Genomic DNA, 21,159 nt, shown 5'->3' on the forward strand with positions numbered 1-21,159 from the left:
CTGGAGTTTATCGACCGGAATATGGACAAAATGCTATATATGGATATCCTAAAACGTAACCTAAAACCACAGATAACAGATATACAGGCTCACATATAAACTGTGTGTAAAATTTGCCCAATCAGCATGACGAACACTTACAGATGTCACCACGATCGACACGAGGTGCCCCCACTATTTGGGTGCCGCTTTCACATGAGACACAACTTTGGGTGCAACATTCACTTCACGCTAGATTTTTGTTTTGCTTTTGTTTAAAATGACAAGTTTATTTTTTTTATTCCGATAGAATTCTCGTGTGATTTATGCGACATGGAAATAAAATTGTCTTTAACACTTAGGGAAATCGTGTGATAAGTGTTAAAATTGTTGTAGTTGGAATATTTCTACAACAGGCAGGAGGATTTTGTTATCGTTCCGGAACGTAGTGGAACGTTTTGAAAGATCGCGGCGAACAGTCGAGTAGGTGGCAATAGTGTTTTCAACGTATAGCAAATTTGAAATTTACACAGGATTTTGAAAAACTTTATTCGAGCCTGTATATCTGTTATCTGTGCTGAAACCAAGTGCTCAAAAATTAGGACTATCATCAGGATATTGTTTCCAACAGGACAATGATCCAAAACACACCTCACATGTTGTTCGGGAATGGTCGTTACATAACATTCCTAAGCAATTCAATACACCACCACAGTCATCAGACATGAATCCCATCGAAAACCCATGGGATAAAATTAATCGGTGGTTCAAGGATACTAACACTTTAAACAAAAACACGCTGAAACAGAAAATAAAATAAATATGGGAAAACATCCGAACATCTTGCGCAAAGAACTAGTGGACTCAATGCCCCGTCGTTTGTAAGCCGTAATGGACGCTAAGGGAGGCCACACTAAGTACTAAATTTGATATTCCAATCCGCATTTCCCAGCTACACTTAATAATGCAGATTTCCATAATGAGTGTACGATCAATTTTGTGAGATAGAACTAACGCGTTTTTTGTTGCATCGAACTATCAAATGGGAAGAATCTTAATATTAAAAGAAAATGTATATTAATCCAATTCATGAAATATATAGCATTGAAGTTACATATAGTTTGTTACTTTAAACTTACTAATTGAACAACAAAATGTGAAAATGTGATATTTTTTCGAGTGTACAATCAATTTTGTGAGTAACTGTATGTTATCTGTGTCTGTCAGTTAACCATTTTTCAACTACGTGTGGATATGACATTTCGTGAATACTTAAATTCGAATGTAGAATACTTTTCATTTTCGAATTTGTTTTTATTCACACACTGATTTTTTGTGGATTTTATTTTTGGGATGTTACTACAAACATCAGATCTTACTACAATTTATTCATAGGACCCATTATTTTGACAACAGGTACGTCATACGCATCAATATGGCCACTCTGCCTTTGTCCAACCAACCTCTGTATTTTATATCTCTCAAAAAATCGTTGTAATAGTAAAATAATTTGAAAAAATGTTCAGTTCAGCGAACTCTCCTCCGAAGTTGATTTGCTACTTTAAAGAACGTCTTATCCCAGCTTTCAATTTCATTCAATGTTTCCACATGACAGAGCATTCTTGTTGTTGTAAACAATATAAACAAAAACACAGCTGCACGTGTTCACACTCTTCAAAGCATGTAATGTAGCGTAAATAGAGTGCCGGGATAAGAAGGATTTTCGTCAAAAGAGGATGAACTCACGAATCGTTCCCCCAACTCGAATTTGGTCGAAATTCATTCACTACTGTGATGAGAGAGCATGGGCGGGAGAAACTGCTCTAAGATGCAATAGTAGGCGGAGCTTTGTTGGAAATTAACGAATCGGTGCCCTTGTTTGTGTTGAATTGTTTTTGGTAATGCTCATATTTGTTTTTTTTTGTTATTGTCTCTTATATATTGTATCGTAGTAACGACAATAATATGTATTTGGTTTTAACTTTCCCATTTGCTAGTGATTACTGTTTAGATCTAGTTTCAGATTCTCCACAAAATTTTCATTTATTTCAAATACTATCATATTTCCCGTATTCTATTCAGTGTCATAGATTTATTTCTAGACCTTTGATGATATTGTCTTCGAAGTCTAACCAAAGTAATTATAACTGTTCGTTACAGTTTGCTTTGGATTCAAAACAACTACACACTTAGAAAATTTCGCAGAATTCGGTAATTTTTTACCGAACTTTCAACAGCTGAACGTTCGGTAATTGAATTGAATACCGATCGTTCGGTTATTGCTGAATTGTCAAACAACTACCGTAAACTGTAAACCAAATGGATCTAACGAATGGTTCGGTAATTTTTTGCGTTTGTTTACTTTTGGTAAAATTCTGAATTTGAATAGATTTTCGGATTTCATAAAACAACATACAATTTGAGCTTACGATAAGGTTTTTCGTTCACTTACAGATAAAATTTTAATAACTGTTTGACAGTTAGTTTTCACGGCAATCAGTATTTACAGAAGTTCGGCTGTTGGAAGATTATTTTACCATACGGACGGTATGGTTTTTACCGTACTCGGCGACTATCCAGATTTACCGTATGAATTGTATATCTATTTACAGAATTCTGTAATGAAAACTTACGAAAAACTGATCGTCCGGTAAAAATTTGCATAATTTTTGTAAAATGAAGTTCATGTACCGAAATATCGATATCAGTTTCTATTGATTACCGAAAGTTTTCATCAAAACAATGACCTAACAACGGAATTGAATCTTAGTGTGTACAATGACACCGCAATCATCATCACTAACATAAAGAGTACTTCTATTGTTTAGTTATATCACACTATTCATTCATGCTCTTAATACTCGCATTCAAAAAAAAATATTTGGTCTGTAGTTAGTTTATAGAAAAATCTGTGATTCTGAAAGACTATTTTTTGTATAAACTTAATTCAATGAGAAGATCACAGCTGCGGTATATTTCATGAATGACCATTATCACCAATTTCGAATCAAAATGAAACGGAATAATAACGGTTCGCGATCGTGTGTGTTTTACTGCAATGTGGAGGGTGAGTCAAAGGTCTTCCCACATAACTAGTTGCATTTCACTTTACCGTTGCATAAGACCTATTGCCAACCACGAAATGATGACCAAATTTCTCAATCTATCATAGCGATCGACAGGGAAGCAAGCTTCATTCAAAACGCAAACAATAATATCTTAATTTTCGTTTACCGCATCGAAGATTTTTAATTTAATTTATGCAGCTGTAGTTTGTTTTTCCACCATGCATCCTTCCCTCATGGCAATGTGGTTAGGGACGAGCAACATTCGCAGGCAGTGTTTGCATTAGGTTGATAGTATGATTGTGATATTCACGGTTGGCTAATTTTACCGATGATTATCGTATTTCCATGCTGATTGCCATCTCACTAATGCGCATCACTTTGGTAGCAAAGAGCTCGTGAATTTCGCGAACAAAAAAACTCTTGTGTCAGAAGCTTGAATTCCTGCGGAACCACTGATAAAATTTTAAACGAGAAAACCAGTTTATGAAGATACCAATAAGATTCACCCCAAACCGGACATTTATGACTGCTATTTTCGCGCTTGAATGCGGAACAATAGTGCAATCGATAACAAATTAGGGTCAAATAAAACACTCAGTCGGTCTCCCTCACCTTTTGAGTAACACCAAAAACGGAACTCTGTCATCGTGCATTCCTCGTCAATGCTGTGCCTCAGATCGAACCCAAAAGCACCAGGTGTCTAATTCTCATAGGCGGTAATGTAGTGGAAGTCCCTTTGTACGAGAAAAATAACAACAAATTGACCCCTTTTAGGGGAAAAGGTCGGTGTACGCACCTCGCTTATCTGAGGAGGACATTATTTGTTTCCGGAACACAAGTGCCGTTTGGTTTAATCGTCCTTTTTTGGTATGCGAGCCGGAAGTGTTTAACTGCCATATGACAGTTATTTAATTGTCGGTTGTGCTTCATAATTTATAGGCTTTCACTTCTGGACAAGGTGTACTACTAATATCAGTTGTACCTATAAGTATATATACGAGCTGCTTAGTTGGTGTTTTTTATTGATCTCCCATTTCATCTGGTACACATTTCAAAAATGCTCCTGAAAAATTTTTAGTGTTAAAGTGTTTTAGAAATTTCGTCCTATCTGAATATATTTCGATAAGTCATCACTAGCTGGTACTAAAATGTGCCTTTATTGAAAGCCCAACTCGAAAGGATAATAATACTACTTTTTGTCAGGAGAATAATTTTAACAAATAAACAAATATTTTTCTGATATTTGTCACTATTTAAACTTCTTTTTAATTACAAATTAAAGGTCTCACGGTCCCACACGAAATTCCTGAATTTCATCCGGATCCGACTTCCGGTTCCGCAGTTATTGGGTAAAGTGTGTTAAATACTTTATACTGTGACTGTGACAGACTGTGACGAAATTTCGCTCATATAAACATTACACTCCAAACAAGATTTTCTCAACATTTCATCAATTTTTACCCAAGCAATAAAAGATTATAAACAAAAACAAAGAGTAATTTTTTTTTCGAGTACAGTAGTCATAAAACAAAGTTTCTTATGTAATCCATTATTAATCCTATTATGTATGTGCTAATTTTTAGAGTCTATAGCGTAACCTCCCGTCGATTTTTTTTTTGTGAAAAGTTAGTTTCCCCATACTTAATCCCATATCAACTTTTACCGCGAACCCGAAAGCATAGTTTCACGATCGTGCTAAAATATTGCATAGTTCCTGATGGGACCGAAAAGAAACACGGAATGTTTCTCAAGACTAAAATTTTTTTTTTCTATTTAATTAATATCGTCAGTCGTGGGGGGGCAAAGCAATTATGCCTCTCCAAAATATTTTTTTGGAATATCCATGCCCTTTCAATATTTTGGCTACTAAAATAAATATTTGAAAATTTTCTAGAAATATCTTATGATATGACACTTTTTTCTGTTACCCCCGAAATTCGTCTCCGTAATCGTCCATATTTCTTAACTAAGTTACTACAACTTTAAAAATTAATTTACTACAATGTGAAATGTGCTATACTTTACCACTTTCAAATACTGGTTGTTACTGAAATAGTAAGCAAAATGTTTTTGATCGCATCACAACATTCGGAAGAGAAATTAAACTTGCTTACTTGGTTGCTTTTTATTTGCTCTAACCTCCGTCCCCTGAGTGCCATTTGAGCCAATTTGTTCTGATTCCTGAATAATTTTTTGTAACAACATAACCCCCCCCCCTTCCCTTCCTCCAATATTTCATGGAACTTGCCGCCCTGAATATCGCGACTACCATAAGCACAAAAATTACTCTCAACAAGTCCAACACGATGGAGTCCGTCGACCATGTATTTATTGGACGTAAATCTGAACATCACACAAATGAAATCCCTGCTCACATGCAGCTATGCCTTCGTCGATATTTTTGGAACAATTGAGCGCAACCACTGACCCTGATTGTCCTCGTCCCAGGAATCAGGAATCTAGCCAGCTGGTAAGTGTGCTATACACACTTAGGAATACGTTGAAAGTGATGATTTGTTAAAAATTTCAACCATATTTGGCTAAACTGTCCACTCCAAATTGGCTGGAATCCAAATTATTTTAATTGGGTAAATGTTGTTCCATACATCGTTCAGATACTCTTGTATCTTGCCCCTGGAAAAACGATTCATAATTCACAATACTATTTGAACACATAGCTTGAATAGCGCTCAAATTATCCGTGAGAATGAAATAATGGTTTTGTGTAAACTTTGCGTCTGCTTAGCAGGGCTAGTATTGTGAATCCTCAAACGAACGAAGCACTCGATAATCATCTCGGCAAATGCGAAAGTATCGACAATCTCAAATCTGACAAACGTCAGTTATTACCGAAATTATCAGCAAAACCTGGAACGCAGTAGAACGCGGTGACCAGTTGAATAGGTCACAGTAGTGTTTCCAACGTATAACAAATCTAAAATTTACACATGATTGTGAAAAATTTTATTCGAGCCTGTATATCTTTTATCTGTGATTTTATTTTATTTCCGTACACTTTTCATCTTCACTCGATAAATCAATTTTTTAGAATGATTTCAATTCTACGCGTTTAAAATTCTCAAATTATTGTTTGACAGTTTGTTTTCGTTGGTTTTTATATTTACCGAAGTTTGGTAATCGAAAATTATTTCACAGTGCGGACGGTATGTTTTTTACCGTACTCGGCGACTATTCATATTTACCGTATCAATTGTGCTTTTTTAACAGAATTCTGTAAAAAAAATTGCGTGCAACTGATCGTACTGTAAAAATGTGCATAATTTTTGTAAACTAAAACTCGTATACCGGAAATTCGATTATTTCCTATCTTTACCGAAAGTTTTCGTCAAAGAAATTACCGAACAGCGAAATAAAATCTTAGTGTGTATATACATTCAAAAAATATTCTTTACATTACTGATGTTTCGAGGGAGTACAATTGTAAAATATTTAATTCGGACTAAACGCCGAATGTCGAATATGTTGGTTGACATGTCTTTGAAGTTCTTCGACATATCGTATAATGACTTCCCGACAGTGAATGCTGGAGATTTCCATAAATAATCAACAATAATTTGTAGTTATTATACTTTCTGGATAGACCGTAGTTTCTGACTTCTTTCTTTTGGACTAATTCCATTTTTGTCTTTCTCATATAGAAAGGCTAAGCAATCACTGTGAAAACCGAGTGTCATATACCATTCAATTCATTTCGTCAAGATCCAAAATGTTTATGTATATGTGACAATTAATGTCACTCAACTTTCTCAGACATGGCTGAGCCGATTTTCACAAACTCAGATTCAAATGAAAGGTCTTATGATTCCATAGAATGCCATTGAATTTTATCCCGATCCGACTTCCAGTTCCGGAATTACAGGGTGATATGCACAAAAAAAATGGAAAAACTAGTCACTCACTTTTCTCAAAGATAACTGAACCGATTTTCACAAACTTAGATTCAAACAAAATTGAAAATCTATATATGAAAATGATAAGAAATTAAACCGCACCGAAATGAAAAAGTCTTTAAATCGAATCTGAAAATGGCAGCTTCTTTTTGTTTAGAGGTAGCGTTCATTGTAATCAGGCCCGTACCATAAATAAAATACTACTAGATTCCCCAGTGTAATAGTAATGTAGTTGAGCACCTCGTGACACCAAAAACGCATTCTGATGAAAAATGGGTGCGTAAATGCTTCCAAACTTTGTACATGCATTTTAGGAGCATTTACGCTGTGACACCGGTTGCTCAACTACAGTACTATTACACTTGGGAATCTAGGTTTATTTTATTTATGACAACAGCAAATAGAAAAAAGTACACCCGTTTTTCACAGGTGCTGTCAGTGTCACCGTACAGTGTTTCTATGTTGATTCATACCCGGAACCAGGATTTCGTTTCGGGAGGAGCGCACAATTAAAAAATAAACATTCAACGCAGTCGGTGTTGAACAGTCGTTCGCACCGCACGCCTATAGCTCTTGGCTCCTGGAATTTTTTTCTGGCTACCTAGAGTTTCATTGATTCAAGGCTTCGGTCTTTTTCAAGGCTACCTGAATCACTAACAGTCTTTTCAAAGACTAACAATTAGTCAGCCTTTCTCAAGGCTATACAAAGAGTGATATTAGAGTGACTAAGTGATACAAAGAGTGATATTAGAGTGACTAAGAAATTAATCAGCCTTTTTTAAGGCTATCTATTCAAAGAACTATTATTCAAACTTCAAAATTCCATTCATTTCAAAAATGCCTGCGTCCAACCGGAAAGGCAACAAGCCTAAGGCTAAAAATAATTCAATACGGAATAAATTACACTCCGTTATTCAACATTTTTCCAATAACATTCACGATCTTATAGAATCTGAATGTAAAATAAAAGACAACGGACGGATTTCCCTTCCGATGATCCTATGCCGTCTAACAATATTTACGAGATTCTTCCTGAATCCGATTGTAGCGACATAGATGAAAATTCTTCAAAATTCCCAAAATGGACGCTTATCGTTTTGGGAAGAAACATCAATCTATGCCACCAGTGACGGTGTTGATTTCCGACTTCAAAGCATTCTGTACTGAGCTTTCTACTTTTCTCCCGGAAGTAAAAGTCTCATTTCAAATCGGACTAAAATGAGAATGTCGAGTCTTGGTTGGAGGATTGGAAGATTATGAACGTCTTATTCGATATTTGTCCGAGAAACTTCATAAATTTTAATCATATGATATAAAATCAAACAGACCCTTCAAGGCTGTCTTGAAAGGCTTATCAAATGATCAAAGTATTGATGAAATTAAAAATGAACTAAAAGAATTGCTTGGTTTTGCCCCTTCCCAAGTAATACTTATGAAAAAAAAGAGCGAATGGTACTTCTAAACCACGCTCTGGAATTTTCCATGAACTTTACCTAATACACTTCAATCGAAATGATGTAAACAATTTGAAAACTTTACAAAAAGTACGTTTCATTTCCCACATTAAAATTTATTGGAAACATTATAAACGGCATAATCGTATTGCAAACTTAACTCAATGTCGTCGTTGCCAAGGCTTCGGTCATGGAACCAAAAATTGTCATATGGATATACGGTGTTTGAATTGTGGTAAATCGCATTCGAAAGACGTTTGTCCAATGAATGAAACCACTGATAAATTTTCATGTTCAAATTGCGATGGAAATCATAAATCCAATTATTTGAAATGTCCTGTCAGGGAAAATTTTTTAAACGCTCGTTCGCTTAGACAACAAGTCAAATCAACGACCTTAAATTTACAGAACATACTTGAAAATCAAAAAAACCGTTACAAATGCCACGCCTAATTCTTCTAAGGCATTGATTTCTTCGAATTTAAAACAAAAAACAGGTACGCCTGCCAATTCGTCTTCTAACGAAAACAATTTATTGACAGGTAGATCGACCTCGTCATCATCTTCTTCTAATGTCAGTTATGCTGGTATATTAGGTAGAAATCTACCACCTATTTCTTCTAATGTAAATAATCAAAACACAGGACCGCCTTGCAGTTCATCTTCTAACGAAAACAATTTATTAATAGGTAGACCGGCCAAATCATCTTCTTCTAATGGCAGTCTACCTATAAATATTCCTTCAATGCCATTCGCTTCTTTAAATGAAGTCGATTTAGGCGATATAACTGAAAATAAAATGATCTACCTACAAGATCAACTTTTTCAAATGATCATCCGAATGAATTCGACTTCATCACTTTTTGAAGCATTTCAAATCGGATGGAAATTTGCAAATAATATTATAATGAATTTAAAATTTAACAGTGATGTTAAATAATTATTTGAATATTTTAAATTGGAATGCTCGATCTTTGGAACCGAGTGAAGATGAATTTTATAATTTTCTCGAAGTTCACAAAATCCATATTGCCATTGTGACAGAAACTTTTCTTAAACCAAATGTCAAATTGAAAAGTAATCCACATTATGTGGTTCATCAATTTGACAGGATTACTGGAATGGGTGGTGGAGTTGCCATTTTTTGTCCAACGGCAAATTAAACATCGAATTTTACCTTCTTTCAATACTAAAGTTATTGAAAGCTTGGGAATCGAAGTTGAAACCATTCATGGAATTTATTTCATCGCTGGAGCATATTTGCCATTCCAATGCACCGGCGAACAATTAAATTTCTTTAAAGGCGATTTGCAAAAACTCACAAGATATCGATCGAAATTTTTCGTAATAGGGGACTTAAATGCTAAGCATGTCCAGTGGAATTGTAGGCAAAATAACAGTAATGGTAAAATACTTCATAATCAACTCTCAGCTGGTTACTTCACAGTTCTTCATCCCAGTAATCCGACTTGTTTCTCTTCCGTAAAAAACCGTCTACAATTGATTTGGTTCTGACAGATCAAAGTCATATTTGTAGTGAACCGATTACACATGCTGACTTTGACTCAGATCATCTTCCTGTAACATTCAGACTTTCCAACGAAGCTATAATTAATCCAATTAGTTCTATTTTCAACTATCATAGAGCCAATTAGTTGGATTACAGATCTCACATTGAAAATCATGTGGATCATGAAACTATTTTAGAAAATTCTGCGGACATCGACACAGCAATTGACAATTTGAATCATTATATTATCGAAGCTAGAAATCTTTCAGTTCCCAAAGCTCAAACTAAATTAAATTCTCCTATCATCGATGACAATCTTCAACTGCTCATTCGGTTGAAGAATGTTCGTCGACGACAATATCAACGTTCTCGTGATCCTGCTATGGAAAACATAGTTAAGGATTTACAAAAAGAAATTAAACATAGATTTACTCTTTTGCGAAATGAAAATTTCGCTAAAGAAGTTGAACAAATTAAACCATATTCTAAACCTTTCTGGAAACTTTCTAAGGTTCTTAAGAAACCTCAGAAACCAATCCCTGCTCTCAACGAAGGAAATCAAATACTTCTTACAAATGGCGAAAAAGCTCAAAAACTTGCTCAGCAGTTCGAGAGTGTACACAATTTTAATTTGAACGTTGTGAGTCCTATTGAAAATGAAGTCTCACTGAAATATGAGCATATTTCAACCCAAGTGTTATCACACGATGACATTATTGAGACGAATTTTGACGAAATTAAATCAATTATTAGGAAACTCAAAAACATGAAGGCTCCTGGTAATGATGGATTTTTTAATATTCTTATTAAAAATCTTCCCGATGTTGCCTTGAGACTCCTGGTTAAAATTTTCAACAAGTGTTTTTCATTAGCTTACTTCCCAAAAAGATGGAAAAATGCTAAAGTAATTCCTATCCTGAAACCTGATAAAAATCCAGCATAAACATCAAGTTATCGACCAATTAGCTTACTGTCTTCTATCAGTAAACTTTTTGAAAAAAATATCTTGTTGAGAATGATGTCTCATATAAATGAGAATTCAATTTTTTACCAGAACAGTTTGGATTTCGTCATGAACATTCAACTACTCATCAACTTGTCAGAGTAACGAACATGATAAAAGCAAATAAATCTTCTGGGTTATCCACTGGAGTTGCTCTTCTAGACATAGAAAAAGCATTCGACAGTGTTTGGCACAAAGGTTTAATAGGAAAAATGTCTGATTTCCAGTTTCCTATTTATTTGATCAAAATGATTCAAAATTATTTAACTGATCGTACTCTTCAGGTTAGCTATCAGAATTGTAAATCTGAATTGCTACCCGTACGAGCCGGTGTTCCGCAGGGTTCGAGCGTAGCTCCAATCTTGTATAATATTTTCACTTCTAATCTTCCAAATCTACCCGTTGGTTGTCAGAAATCGCTATTCTGTGACGACACAAGTCTGTTAGCCACAGGAAGAAATCTAAGAGTGATCTGCAGTCGCCTACAAAGAAGTTTAAATATTTTCAGTGATTATCTGTCAAAATGGAAAAATAAACCAAATGCATCAAAAACGCAACATGGTCTGATCAAGCTAAATACTTAGGTTTAACGTAGGACAAAAAACTCACTTTCAAGGATCACATTGAAGGAATCCAGGCAAAGTGTAATAAATAAATTAAATGTTTATATCCTCTTATAAACAGATATTCTAAGCTCTGTCTAAAAAACAAATTGTTAATTTATAAACAAATTTTCAGACCAGCCATGCTTTATGCAGTACCAATTTGGTCAATTTGTTGTTCCGCCAGGCAGAAAACGCTTCAAAGGATTCAGAATAAAATTCTGAAAATGATTTTGAAGCGTCCTCCCTGGTTTAGTACAAATGAGTTACACAGACTAACAAATATAGAACCATTAGATGTAATGTCACTTAATATTATAAGCAAATTCCGACAAAAATCGATGCAATCTTCAATTGAATCGATTCGCTCTCTGTATTAGTTAGTAAGTTAGTATATAAGTTCCTTTTCCCCATTACACAATACAAGTAGGTTTAGAATTTTCTCTACACAAAAATCTCAGAATTGCGGAAGCAAATAATGTCCTCATGGTAATAACCAAATCATATATATAATAGGGCTGAAAAGTCACCACTTGTGGCTGAACACCCAATTTAAATCTTAATAATTTAATTTTAACTCATATTCCAATAAAAAGTTATTTAAAAAAAAACATTCAACGGAAGGTTCTTTATGTACCTAGTCCACAGACTAACATACATGACACTCAAATTGGATTCTTTAATCATTTTAACGGTCATTTCGAATATTCCTTTAGTTGGGATATTACTCGCAAATGTCACGATCAGAGATGCCATTTATACAGATTTTTAAATACGCATACAGATTTTATACAGATTTTCTAAATTTTATACAGATGTATACAGATGTCACAAAAAGTAAGAAAGAACAAATTTAACTTTTCTGTCTGAGCTATCTTTTAGTATTTGATTCCAGTGACGATATAAAAGTCTATCAATCAACGGACAAATCACAAATTAATATGAAAATCTGTGAAATCCATTTATATTATAATTTGAAACCAATTTGAACTGATATTCAATTTTGTTCAATGACTGAGTGAAAACATATATTGGAGAAGCCAAATGAATGAAAAACTAACCGAAAGAATTGTTTTTTTTTTGGAAAAAGATACGCTCAGAGACAGTACTTTATTTAAGGAAGTAATGGCATCATGAAACTTTACTGTCAAACTGAGAGTTGTATGAACCGACTTGTCGTTGCATATTGGGCGTTGAAATTCCATGTCAAATTATAAAGTCATCAATTTCAAACTAGATAAATATATGGAATTGCAATTCAATTGTGGATAAAAAAACTATGAAACTTCGTCGTTGAGTTGACTGATTGAATCTACCATCCTACAACCACAATCTATTGGAATAACATCTTTTATCATCATTTTGTTGTGAGAATTTCATTTTATTAGTGAATACAGATCAATACAGATTTTTTATACAAAGAATACCACAGGTGCCACGTTACCCTATCAAAAACATCTAGTCTGTTATCTATAATGTGTTTATTTTTTCCTTTACCAACAGAGTTGCATTCATACAGAATTATTTCTATTGTATCGATTTGTGTACGAATGCGAATTTCATGCAGGATACAGATTTAATACATATTGCTAAAACTAAAAACAAAATTGTGCCTACTTCTCCTCTTTCAACGCCATACAAAATCGAATTGCGGGTGAAAATTACCAACACAATCAAAAATAGTCTAGATGAACAACGTTGAGAAAAATGAATTGTTGCCTTCAAACATCGCTGAAAAAGCTAAATATATTATCATTATAATATCATTATAATAATTATAATATTTTTATAAGAATTTATTCATAGTGTCATGTCTGTTAGTCTGTGTCTAGTCCTAGATGCGTCTTTAGTAATTTTTATTTCTTAGAAGTGTGAGCACATATCAAACAAACTAATTTCCGAATTCGCGTTGAAAAAATTAACAATTTAATTAAGTAGTCTCATATTTTCAATGGGTTGATGTGTTTCTATAAGTGAAGTTGTAAGTAGGAGCAAATACACTGAAAGCTTTTTCAGTAAGCTCTTCTAGTATGCAAATTTGGTGATTATTTGTCAAATAAATTTGAATGAAATATAGCGATTTGGAAAACACCTGAAAGAGCGGTCAAAAATTTCAAGATAGAACTTCACACCGATTTCTTAGAGACAGCGAAACCGATGTTAACGAACTTACATTCAAATGAAGCGTCTTATAATCCAACATGATCCTATTTAATTTTATCGAAATTCAACTTTTTGGTCTGGAAATACAGGGTGATTAGTGTTGAAAATTCCAATTCTTCATCGGAAGTGACAATGTAGCAACAGAAAAGTAAAAAATTCCAAAACGAAACTCATAAGGATTTCTCAGAGATGACTACTATGATTCTCACAAATGTAACACTTTCTATACAGTCTCATCCGGTTCTGGATCAATGTGATATACACAGGTGGGGCAGACCACATGGCTTGCTTGCGTTGGTAACCAAAAATTTGCAAATAGTTCGGTATGACGACATACATGAAAAATAAACATGCTTCAATTCGATGCCAACTAGTCCGAACGATGTGACGAAAGCAAGCACGTGGTTTTTAGCTTTACTTGGCTTGCTGAAGCAAAATTAACTCACTAACACAAAAGAGTTGTGCTTGCCCCATCTGTTTCTACAACATTGGCTCTGGATAATGAGGGATATGTTTTGTTTTCTTCGATTAGAATTTGCCTTCTGCACAACCTACTATGTAACTGCACACATGTCAACTTAATAATATTTGAATTCAAACGATGATGTACACTATTGAAGCGGTGAACACGAACATCAATGAGATTGTTATGGCCGCACTGTGTACGGTAAATTGAGCTTCGAAGAAAGTTCGATATCCAGATTGATCTACCCAGAACGTTAAAATAATTTTCATCCAAAAAAATGGGGCAGTAGATGAGTCTCAAATTTCATTTTCGTTTTTTGTGTGTTGGTTGATGAGAGTGATTGTAACACCGAATTCCAGAATACTGTGTACTAATGCGATCTGAACATTCTGGAGAAAACACACATCGTCCCAAAACTGCATAGGCATTCCCAGTAACAACACACCTGAAGACCAAAATCAGCATTTGAGCGAAAAAATTAGTTGATTTTCTGATTTTAGTTAGTTATTTTTTGAGACAACTAAAAAAATATTACTTTGGCTAATTTAGATTTTCTAATCCTCATTCCCTTAATAATAATAAAATATTAGTTGAAATAGCAGAATTTTTCAGTCGCGGTTGTCTTTTCTATATTTGCTGGTATGGATACGATGTTGTATTAGAGGAAAAGACATAAACGAAACATAAACTTCTTTTCAAAAATGTTTCTTCTAAATCGCTGTTTTCTTCATTTCACTTCGCGAAATCGACTCTCTCATTGAAAATTTTGAGCACTCGGAAAACAAAAACCAAGCGATTACAAGTAGTACTCCGGACGGCGTAGCCTGGAAGGTGGGAAGAATAAATAAACATCGTTTGACATATACAAATAAAGTACAACATTCGAAACTCACTTCACTGTTCCGCGTAAAACCATTATTATGCACAATCGCATCAAATGCGCATAGTTCTGAATAAATACACTTTTCACTAAGAGTTTACGTCATTTTTACATGTCGGTTTAGAGATTTAAATATGGATATATCGTAACAAATGCGAAAAACATCAAAACAATTTGCAAACTGTTTCAACAAGACTAGCATTTTTAGCTTCTTAATGGATTGTTCTGCTTTGACACTTCTCATGAGTTTTTGGCTAATAAATTTGTTAATAAAATCAGTTTCATTTTTGTTTTCTTTCAGCAATGATGGTACACGGAAAGACCGAAATCAACATTTTGTCGAAAAAATTAGTTGATTTTCTGAATTTAGTTAGTTATTTTTTGAGACAACTAAAAAAATCTTACTTTTGCTAATTTAGATTATTTAATTTTCTTTCCCTTAATAATAATAAAATATTTATTAAAATGGCTATTTTTTAGTTGAATTCACCTATCAAACGTGCTGTCATTTCTTAGCTAAGGCACACTTTATTTCCATTCAACTAATTTTTTAGTTGAATTAGAGAAATAAACCGTTGTTTTCAACCAACGTGAATGGTTGAATTGGCTTCTGCAATTTGTAGCTATATGGCGCTCTGTTACCGAGAAAATGTTAACACCGTAATGACTACTAACCACTAGATGGCACACTACCACCGAAAAAAAATCAGTCGCGGTAGTCTTTTCTATATTGGCAGTTATAAATACGATGTTGTATTGGAGAAAAAGACATAAACGAAACATACACTTCTTTTTGAAAATTTGTCTCCTAAATCGCTGTTTTCTTCATTCGACTTCACGAAATCGACTCTCTCAGTGAAAAATTGGAAAACAAAATCCGAATACAAGTAGCACACCGGACGGTGTAGTCCAGAAGGTTGGAAGATACAAAAAACATCATTTGACATATACAATTAGAGTGCAACATTCGAAGCTCATTTCACTGTTCCGCGTAAAAACATTATTACGCACAATCGGTTCAAATGCGCACAAATTCTGAATAAATACACTTTCCGCTATGAGTTTACGCGTCATTTTTACAAATCGGTTTAGAAGTTTATATATGGATATATCGTAACGCATGCGATAAACATTAAAACAATTTGCAAGCAGTTTCAATAAGACTATCATTTTTAGCTTTTTAATGGGTGGTTTTGCTTCGACACTTCTTATGAGTTTTTGGCTAATAAACTTGTTAATGAAACCTTTTTCATTTTTGTTTTATTGGTGCTGCCCTTCAGTAATGATGGTGATAGATAAATAGAAACAAATTTTCTGATTTTAAGAACAAAATTAGTTGTCAATGAGAATTTCGTGTTGGATTGAAATAGTGCTAGTTTGTGTTTAGGATATTCGCCAACTAAACACATTGTCTAAAAATAAGAGTTTTTTTCAGCAAAGTAAATTCTCAATTTTAACTAACTTTATAGTTATTTTGGAAATTTTGTTGTTAAAATCAACTAATTCAAAAACAAAACAACAAAATTTCCAAAATAACTAAAAAATTAGTTAAAATTGAAATTCTACTTTGCTGAAAAATCTCTTATGCTTAGAGAATGTGTTTAGTTGGCGAATATCCTGGACACAAACCAGCAATACTTCAATCCAACACGAAATTCTCATTGACAACTAAATTGTTATTGAATCAGAAAATTTGTTTCTATTTATCTATCACCATCATTGCTGAAGGACAGCTCAAAGAAAACAAAAATGAAATTGGTTTTATTAACAAGTTTAGTAGCCAAAAACTCATGGGAAGTGTCAAAGCAAAACAATCCATTAAAAAGCTAAAAAGGACCGTCTTGTTGAAACTGCTTGCAAATTGTTTGGATGTTTTTCGCATGTGTTATCCATATATAAATTTCTAAACCGATATGTAAAAATGACGTAAACTGTTAGTGGAAAGTGTATTTATTCAGAGTTTGTGCGCATTTGAAGCGATTGTGCGTAATAATGTTTTTACGCGGAACAGTGAAATGAGCTTCGAATGTTGCACTCTAATTGTATATGTCAAATGATGTTTTTTGTATCTTCCAACCTTTTGGGCTACACCGTCCGGTGTGCTACTTGTATTCGGTTTTTGTTTTCCGAGTGCTCAAAGTTTTCAGTGAGAGAGTCGAAGTCGAATGAAGAAAACAGAGATTTAGAATAAAAATGTTCAAGAAGAAGATTATGTTTCGTTTATGTCTTTTTCTCCAATACAACATCGTATTTATACCTGGCAATATAGAAAAGACAACCGCGACTACAAATTCTTTTCGGTAGTAGTGTGCCATCTAGTGGCTGGTTGTCATTACGGTGTTAACGTTTTTTCGGTGACAGTGTGCCATATAGCTGCAAATTGCACAAGCCAATTCAACCATTCACGTTTGTTGAAAACAACGTTTTATTTCTCAAATTCAACTAAAAAATTAGTTGAATGGAAATGAAGTGTGCCTTAGCTAAGAAATGACAGCACGTTCAATTGGTGAATTCAACTAAAAAATAGCCATTTCAACAAATATTTTATTATTATTAAGGGAATGAAAATTAAATAATCTAAATTGGCAAAAGAAGATTTTTTTAGTTGTCTCAAAAAATAACTAACTAAAATCAGAAAATCAACATATTTTTTCGCCAAATTGCTTATTTCGGTCTTTCCGTGTGAGCAATCAGTGAAATTGTGTGTTACGAATTTGAGAAAGAAAAATCCACATAAGATCGCAAATAGCTCTATGTTGTTAGAATTCTTTTGATGCAAACATTGCATGAAGGTTTTTCAAATATACTACACTTTATGTTATTCCGATTGAAATTGAACGATAACAAGTAATATGCAATCAAGCGAATACAGTGCGGCCTCCACGCAGCAATGAACCAGGAAAATCTCACCCTCTGTTGATATATAGCTTCTCAAAACCATACACCCTACCGCTACCAAACGTGATTCACTCTCTCAGGACTTTACTTTCTCTCGAGTGAATTTCGCTCCCCTACTTGATAAAATTTCCAGAAATGAACCCGGTCCGCCACGGCATATTTAGTCCTTTTCCGACTGTGACACTGCTTACATCGATTGTCAGAAACGCACCGATAGCTATTTAGTAACACTTAAGTTTGAATAGGCTATCACCTAATAGTCCGCACGTGGCCATTGTGACTGTATGGTTGGTAGCAACCCTGTCCCGTCGGAGGGTTTCAAGATGGTAAATTGGCCGATAACTTCGCTATTTGCTTAAGTCACGTGTGGCTGTTAGCGATTTACGCATAGGATCAAAAAGTGGTACCGCGGAGCGATTGTGGTCACAGGTGGCACGTGCAATCATGTGAAAATCTGTTCAAATCGCAACCGTTTCAATTACCTTCCTCTAGTCATTTTGTATGTGATGGAATAGTGTTTAAGCAGTGAATCATATCTATAGTAAATTGTGTCAGCATGTTCTCGATGGATACGTTCGATTTTGAGGCCGTTATGAGCCGACATCTATTCGATGGGCCGTCGATTCAGCATCACCACCATCATCATTTGCAGACGGCAAATGTGGACTCCACGACGTCCAACAGCTCGGATTACTTTCTCGCGGATGACGAGAACACGACCGACAGCGACTCGTTCTGTGGTTTTAACAGTGATCAGGAGAATAACGACGGTATCAAAGAGTGAGTTTTTGCAAGAATTTGGGTATCGTATTTTGCGAGTTGCTACCATTTTTGTTCTCCGAATTTTATGTTTAGTTTCATGATAATCTTTGCTAAATAAATATATCATTACATATATGGGGCATTCCACGCAAAATCAGCCACAAAAAATTTTTTTTCATCAAACTATTTTTTTTAACCCGAAAATATTCCACACGTATTTTTTCATTTCAATACGGTACGTGGAATGTTCGAGGTATGATATTTTTAAGTTTCGCATTTACAAGAAAGAGCTTCTTTTCACCAGCCTTTACTGTAAAATCTAATTAAGACACAAAAATTTTCCCAAGCCATGAAATGTGCGTGTTTTCCTTAGCTTTCAAATAAGTAATTCAATAAAACAACCTTTACAGTTTATTCAATGAAAAAAGTTAAAAATTAATAAACAGATAAAAATAGATCAAACTTGGGACTGTACTTTCGGAACAGTGAATTTTTCAATGAAGACCCGCACGCGCGGAGCGTATCGCAGCGCAACTCGCTTGGATACGGACTTAACTTGTCGACACATGTCGCGCCACTGATCGAATCATAACTTTGACAGTTTATTGTTAGCAACGTTTCAGTTAAGATCGCGGTGTAAACATAAATTCAAAAATCAAAAACACTCCTTACGTTGAGTTTCTTCTTCCTATCTCGAGAAAATCGATTTTTTGCAAGCAAAAGAGGTTTTGTGTGCAGTGAGTAAAAAAAAAATTAGAGGGTTGTATTCAAGACACGACCGAGCACAATAACATTAAAAATGGAACGTTTCTAGGGTCTTCATAATATATACAAAAATAAAGATGATAATGATGATGATACACTAAACTAAAAACTTTTTCAATTGACTAATTACAAACTTGCTCTAGTTTAAGCGCTTAGATTGTTAGCGAATGATAAAATTGACAATTAGATTCTTTCTGGATAATTAATTATATTCAATTATTTCCCTTTCCACAACTTTTTACATTGTTAGGATTTTGAATAACGTCCTTTAATTAGAATTCAAAGTTACTTGAAAGCTCAATTTTAGATACAAACAACCTAAAGATTTAATCCTGAACAAATGAAACTGTTTTATTTTATGATAATAATCTTCGAGAAACGTGCAAACTTATTAATTTTATAAACAGTTAATCGATCCAAGAGAAGATTTTATTTATTTCAACGAAAAATGTTGTACCAGTAAGCTCAGTAATAGTGTAATTTTATTAATCCTTCTTCAAAATCGTCGATAATCTTCGGAAAGTGTCGGTAAATAATATGGCAACAATACGAGGAAGAAAAATGTGAAACAGTCCGCATAAAATATTTAGTTACTTACATTGATTTTCGCTATACGAAATGGATACGCAACAAAATTCAGAAATTTTGTTCATATTGTAACTTGATGTTATTAATATATGAATGAACATTGTCATAATTACAACGCGTGTTTTGAAGCAAATAATAATTGAACTGAAACTGGCGGTTAACCAAATTCTACAAGGGTTGCTATTCAAACGATACATGTAAAATCGCAAGTAAACTTACCTTCAGTTTATCTTTTGGCGTTTTCGTTTTTAATTTGCACTACACCGGTGCAGTGCTACACTGAGGCATGAATAAACGAACAAAAATGACGAAAACATAAACAGTAACCATTGACTACAATAAACGATTCCATTGCACAGAGCTACACCAAACTTTTCATGAGTGCTACACCAGTGGTATCGGTGCAGAAAAAGTGTAGCACTGGTGTAGTGCAATTGGTAAAAACGAACGGTTTAGGTGCAGCTTTCGCTACACCGGTGTAGTGCAATTTAAAAACGAAAACGACATTTGATACTATACGATATTGCATCTAATTGTACTGTATATGTGAGCCTGTGGAACTCATTTATACTACCAAACCGAGGAGGCCGCTTTTAGATAAGTTTCAGAATTTAATTTTGAATCTTTTGAAGCGTTTAATTACTGGTGGGACAACAACTTGTTCAGTCACATATAATAAAGAAGAAGTATCTATGATTATCATCATAACACAACTTTATACTGAATCCATTTTCGCGCCACCGTTTTGTTCGTATGGGAATGGAGATTTAAGTATGCAAACCGATCCGTTGACAAATTAAAACATTTTTTAGCTTACAATATTGAAGCTTTGGAATCATTTAAATAAGGAAAATCCATTAACAAATCATCGAGGAACAAGCGCTGCAAATTTGATCCGTATTAGATCTATTGCCGATAATACTAAATTAGCCTGATAGTTACCAGAGAACCAAAATAAAATACTCAATTCAAATAAATTTTTCAATGGAATGCAATTGAAATATTCAAATGACGTTATCTCATAAATTTAAGTTAAATGTTTCCGAATCGATAGGTTGTTGAATTATATAAATCCATCAACAAATGACTGAGGTATGAGCTTTCAAAATT

The 21,159-nt window shown here is 34.2% G+C and overlaps 1 protein-coding gene across 1 annotated transcript in view; it reads left to right on the forward strand.

The window, feature by feature from the left end:
• Nucleotides 1-18,112: 18,112 nt before the first annotated feature.
• The window catches only part of LOC131430876 (pancreas transcription factor 1 subunit alpha), a 34,162-nt gene continuing 31,115 nt past the window's right edge, over nt 18,113-21,159 (forward strand). The window contains exon 1 of the mRNA XM_058596118.1: nt 18,113-18,714. Within this exon, the coding sequence (XP_058452101.1) occupies nt 18,491-18,714 (224 nt within the window). The 5' untranslated portion in view covers nt 18,113-18,490. The remainder of the gene's footprint in view (nt 18,715-21,159) is intronic.

The sequence above is a fragment of the Malaya genurostris genome, chromosome 2 (genome assembly GCF_030247185.1).
Source record: "Malaya genurostris strain Urasoe2022 chromosome 2, Malgen_1.1, whole genome shotgun sequence".
NCBI classification, from domain to species: Eukaryota; Metazoa; Arthropoda; class Insecta; order Diptera; family Culicidae; genus Malaya; species Malaya genurostris.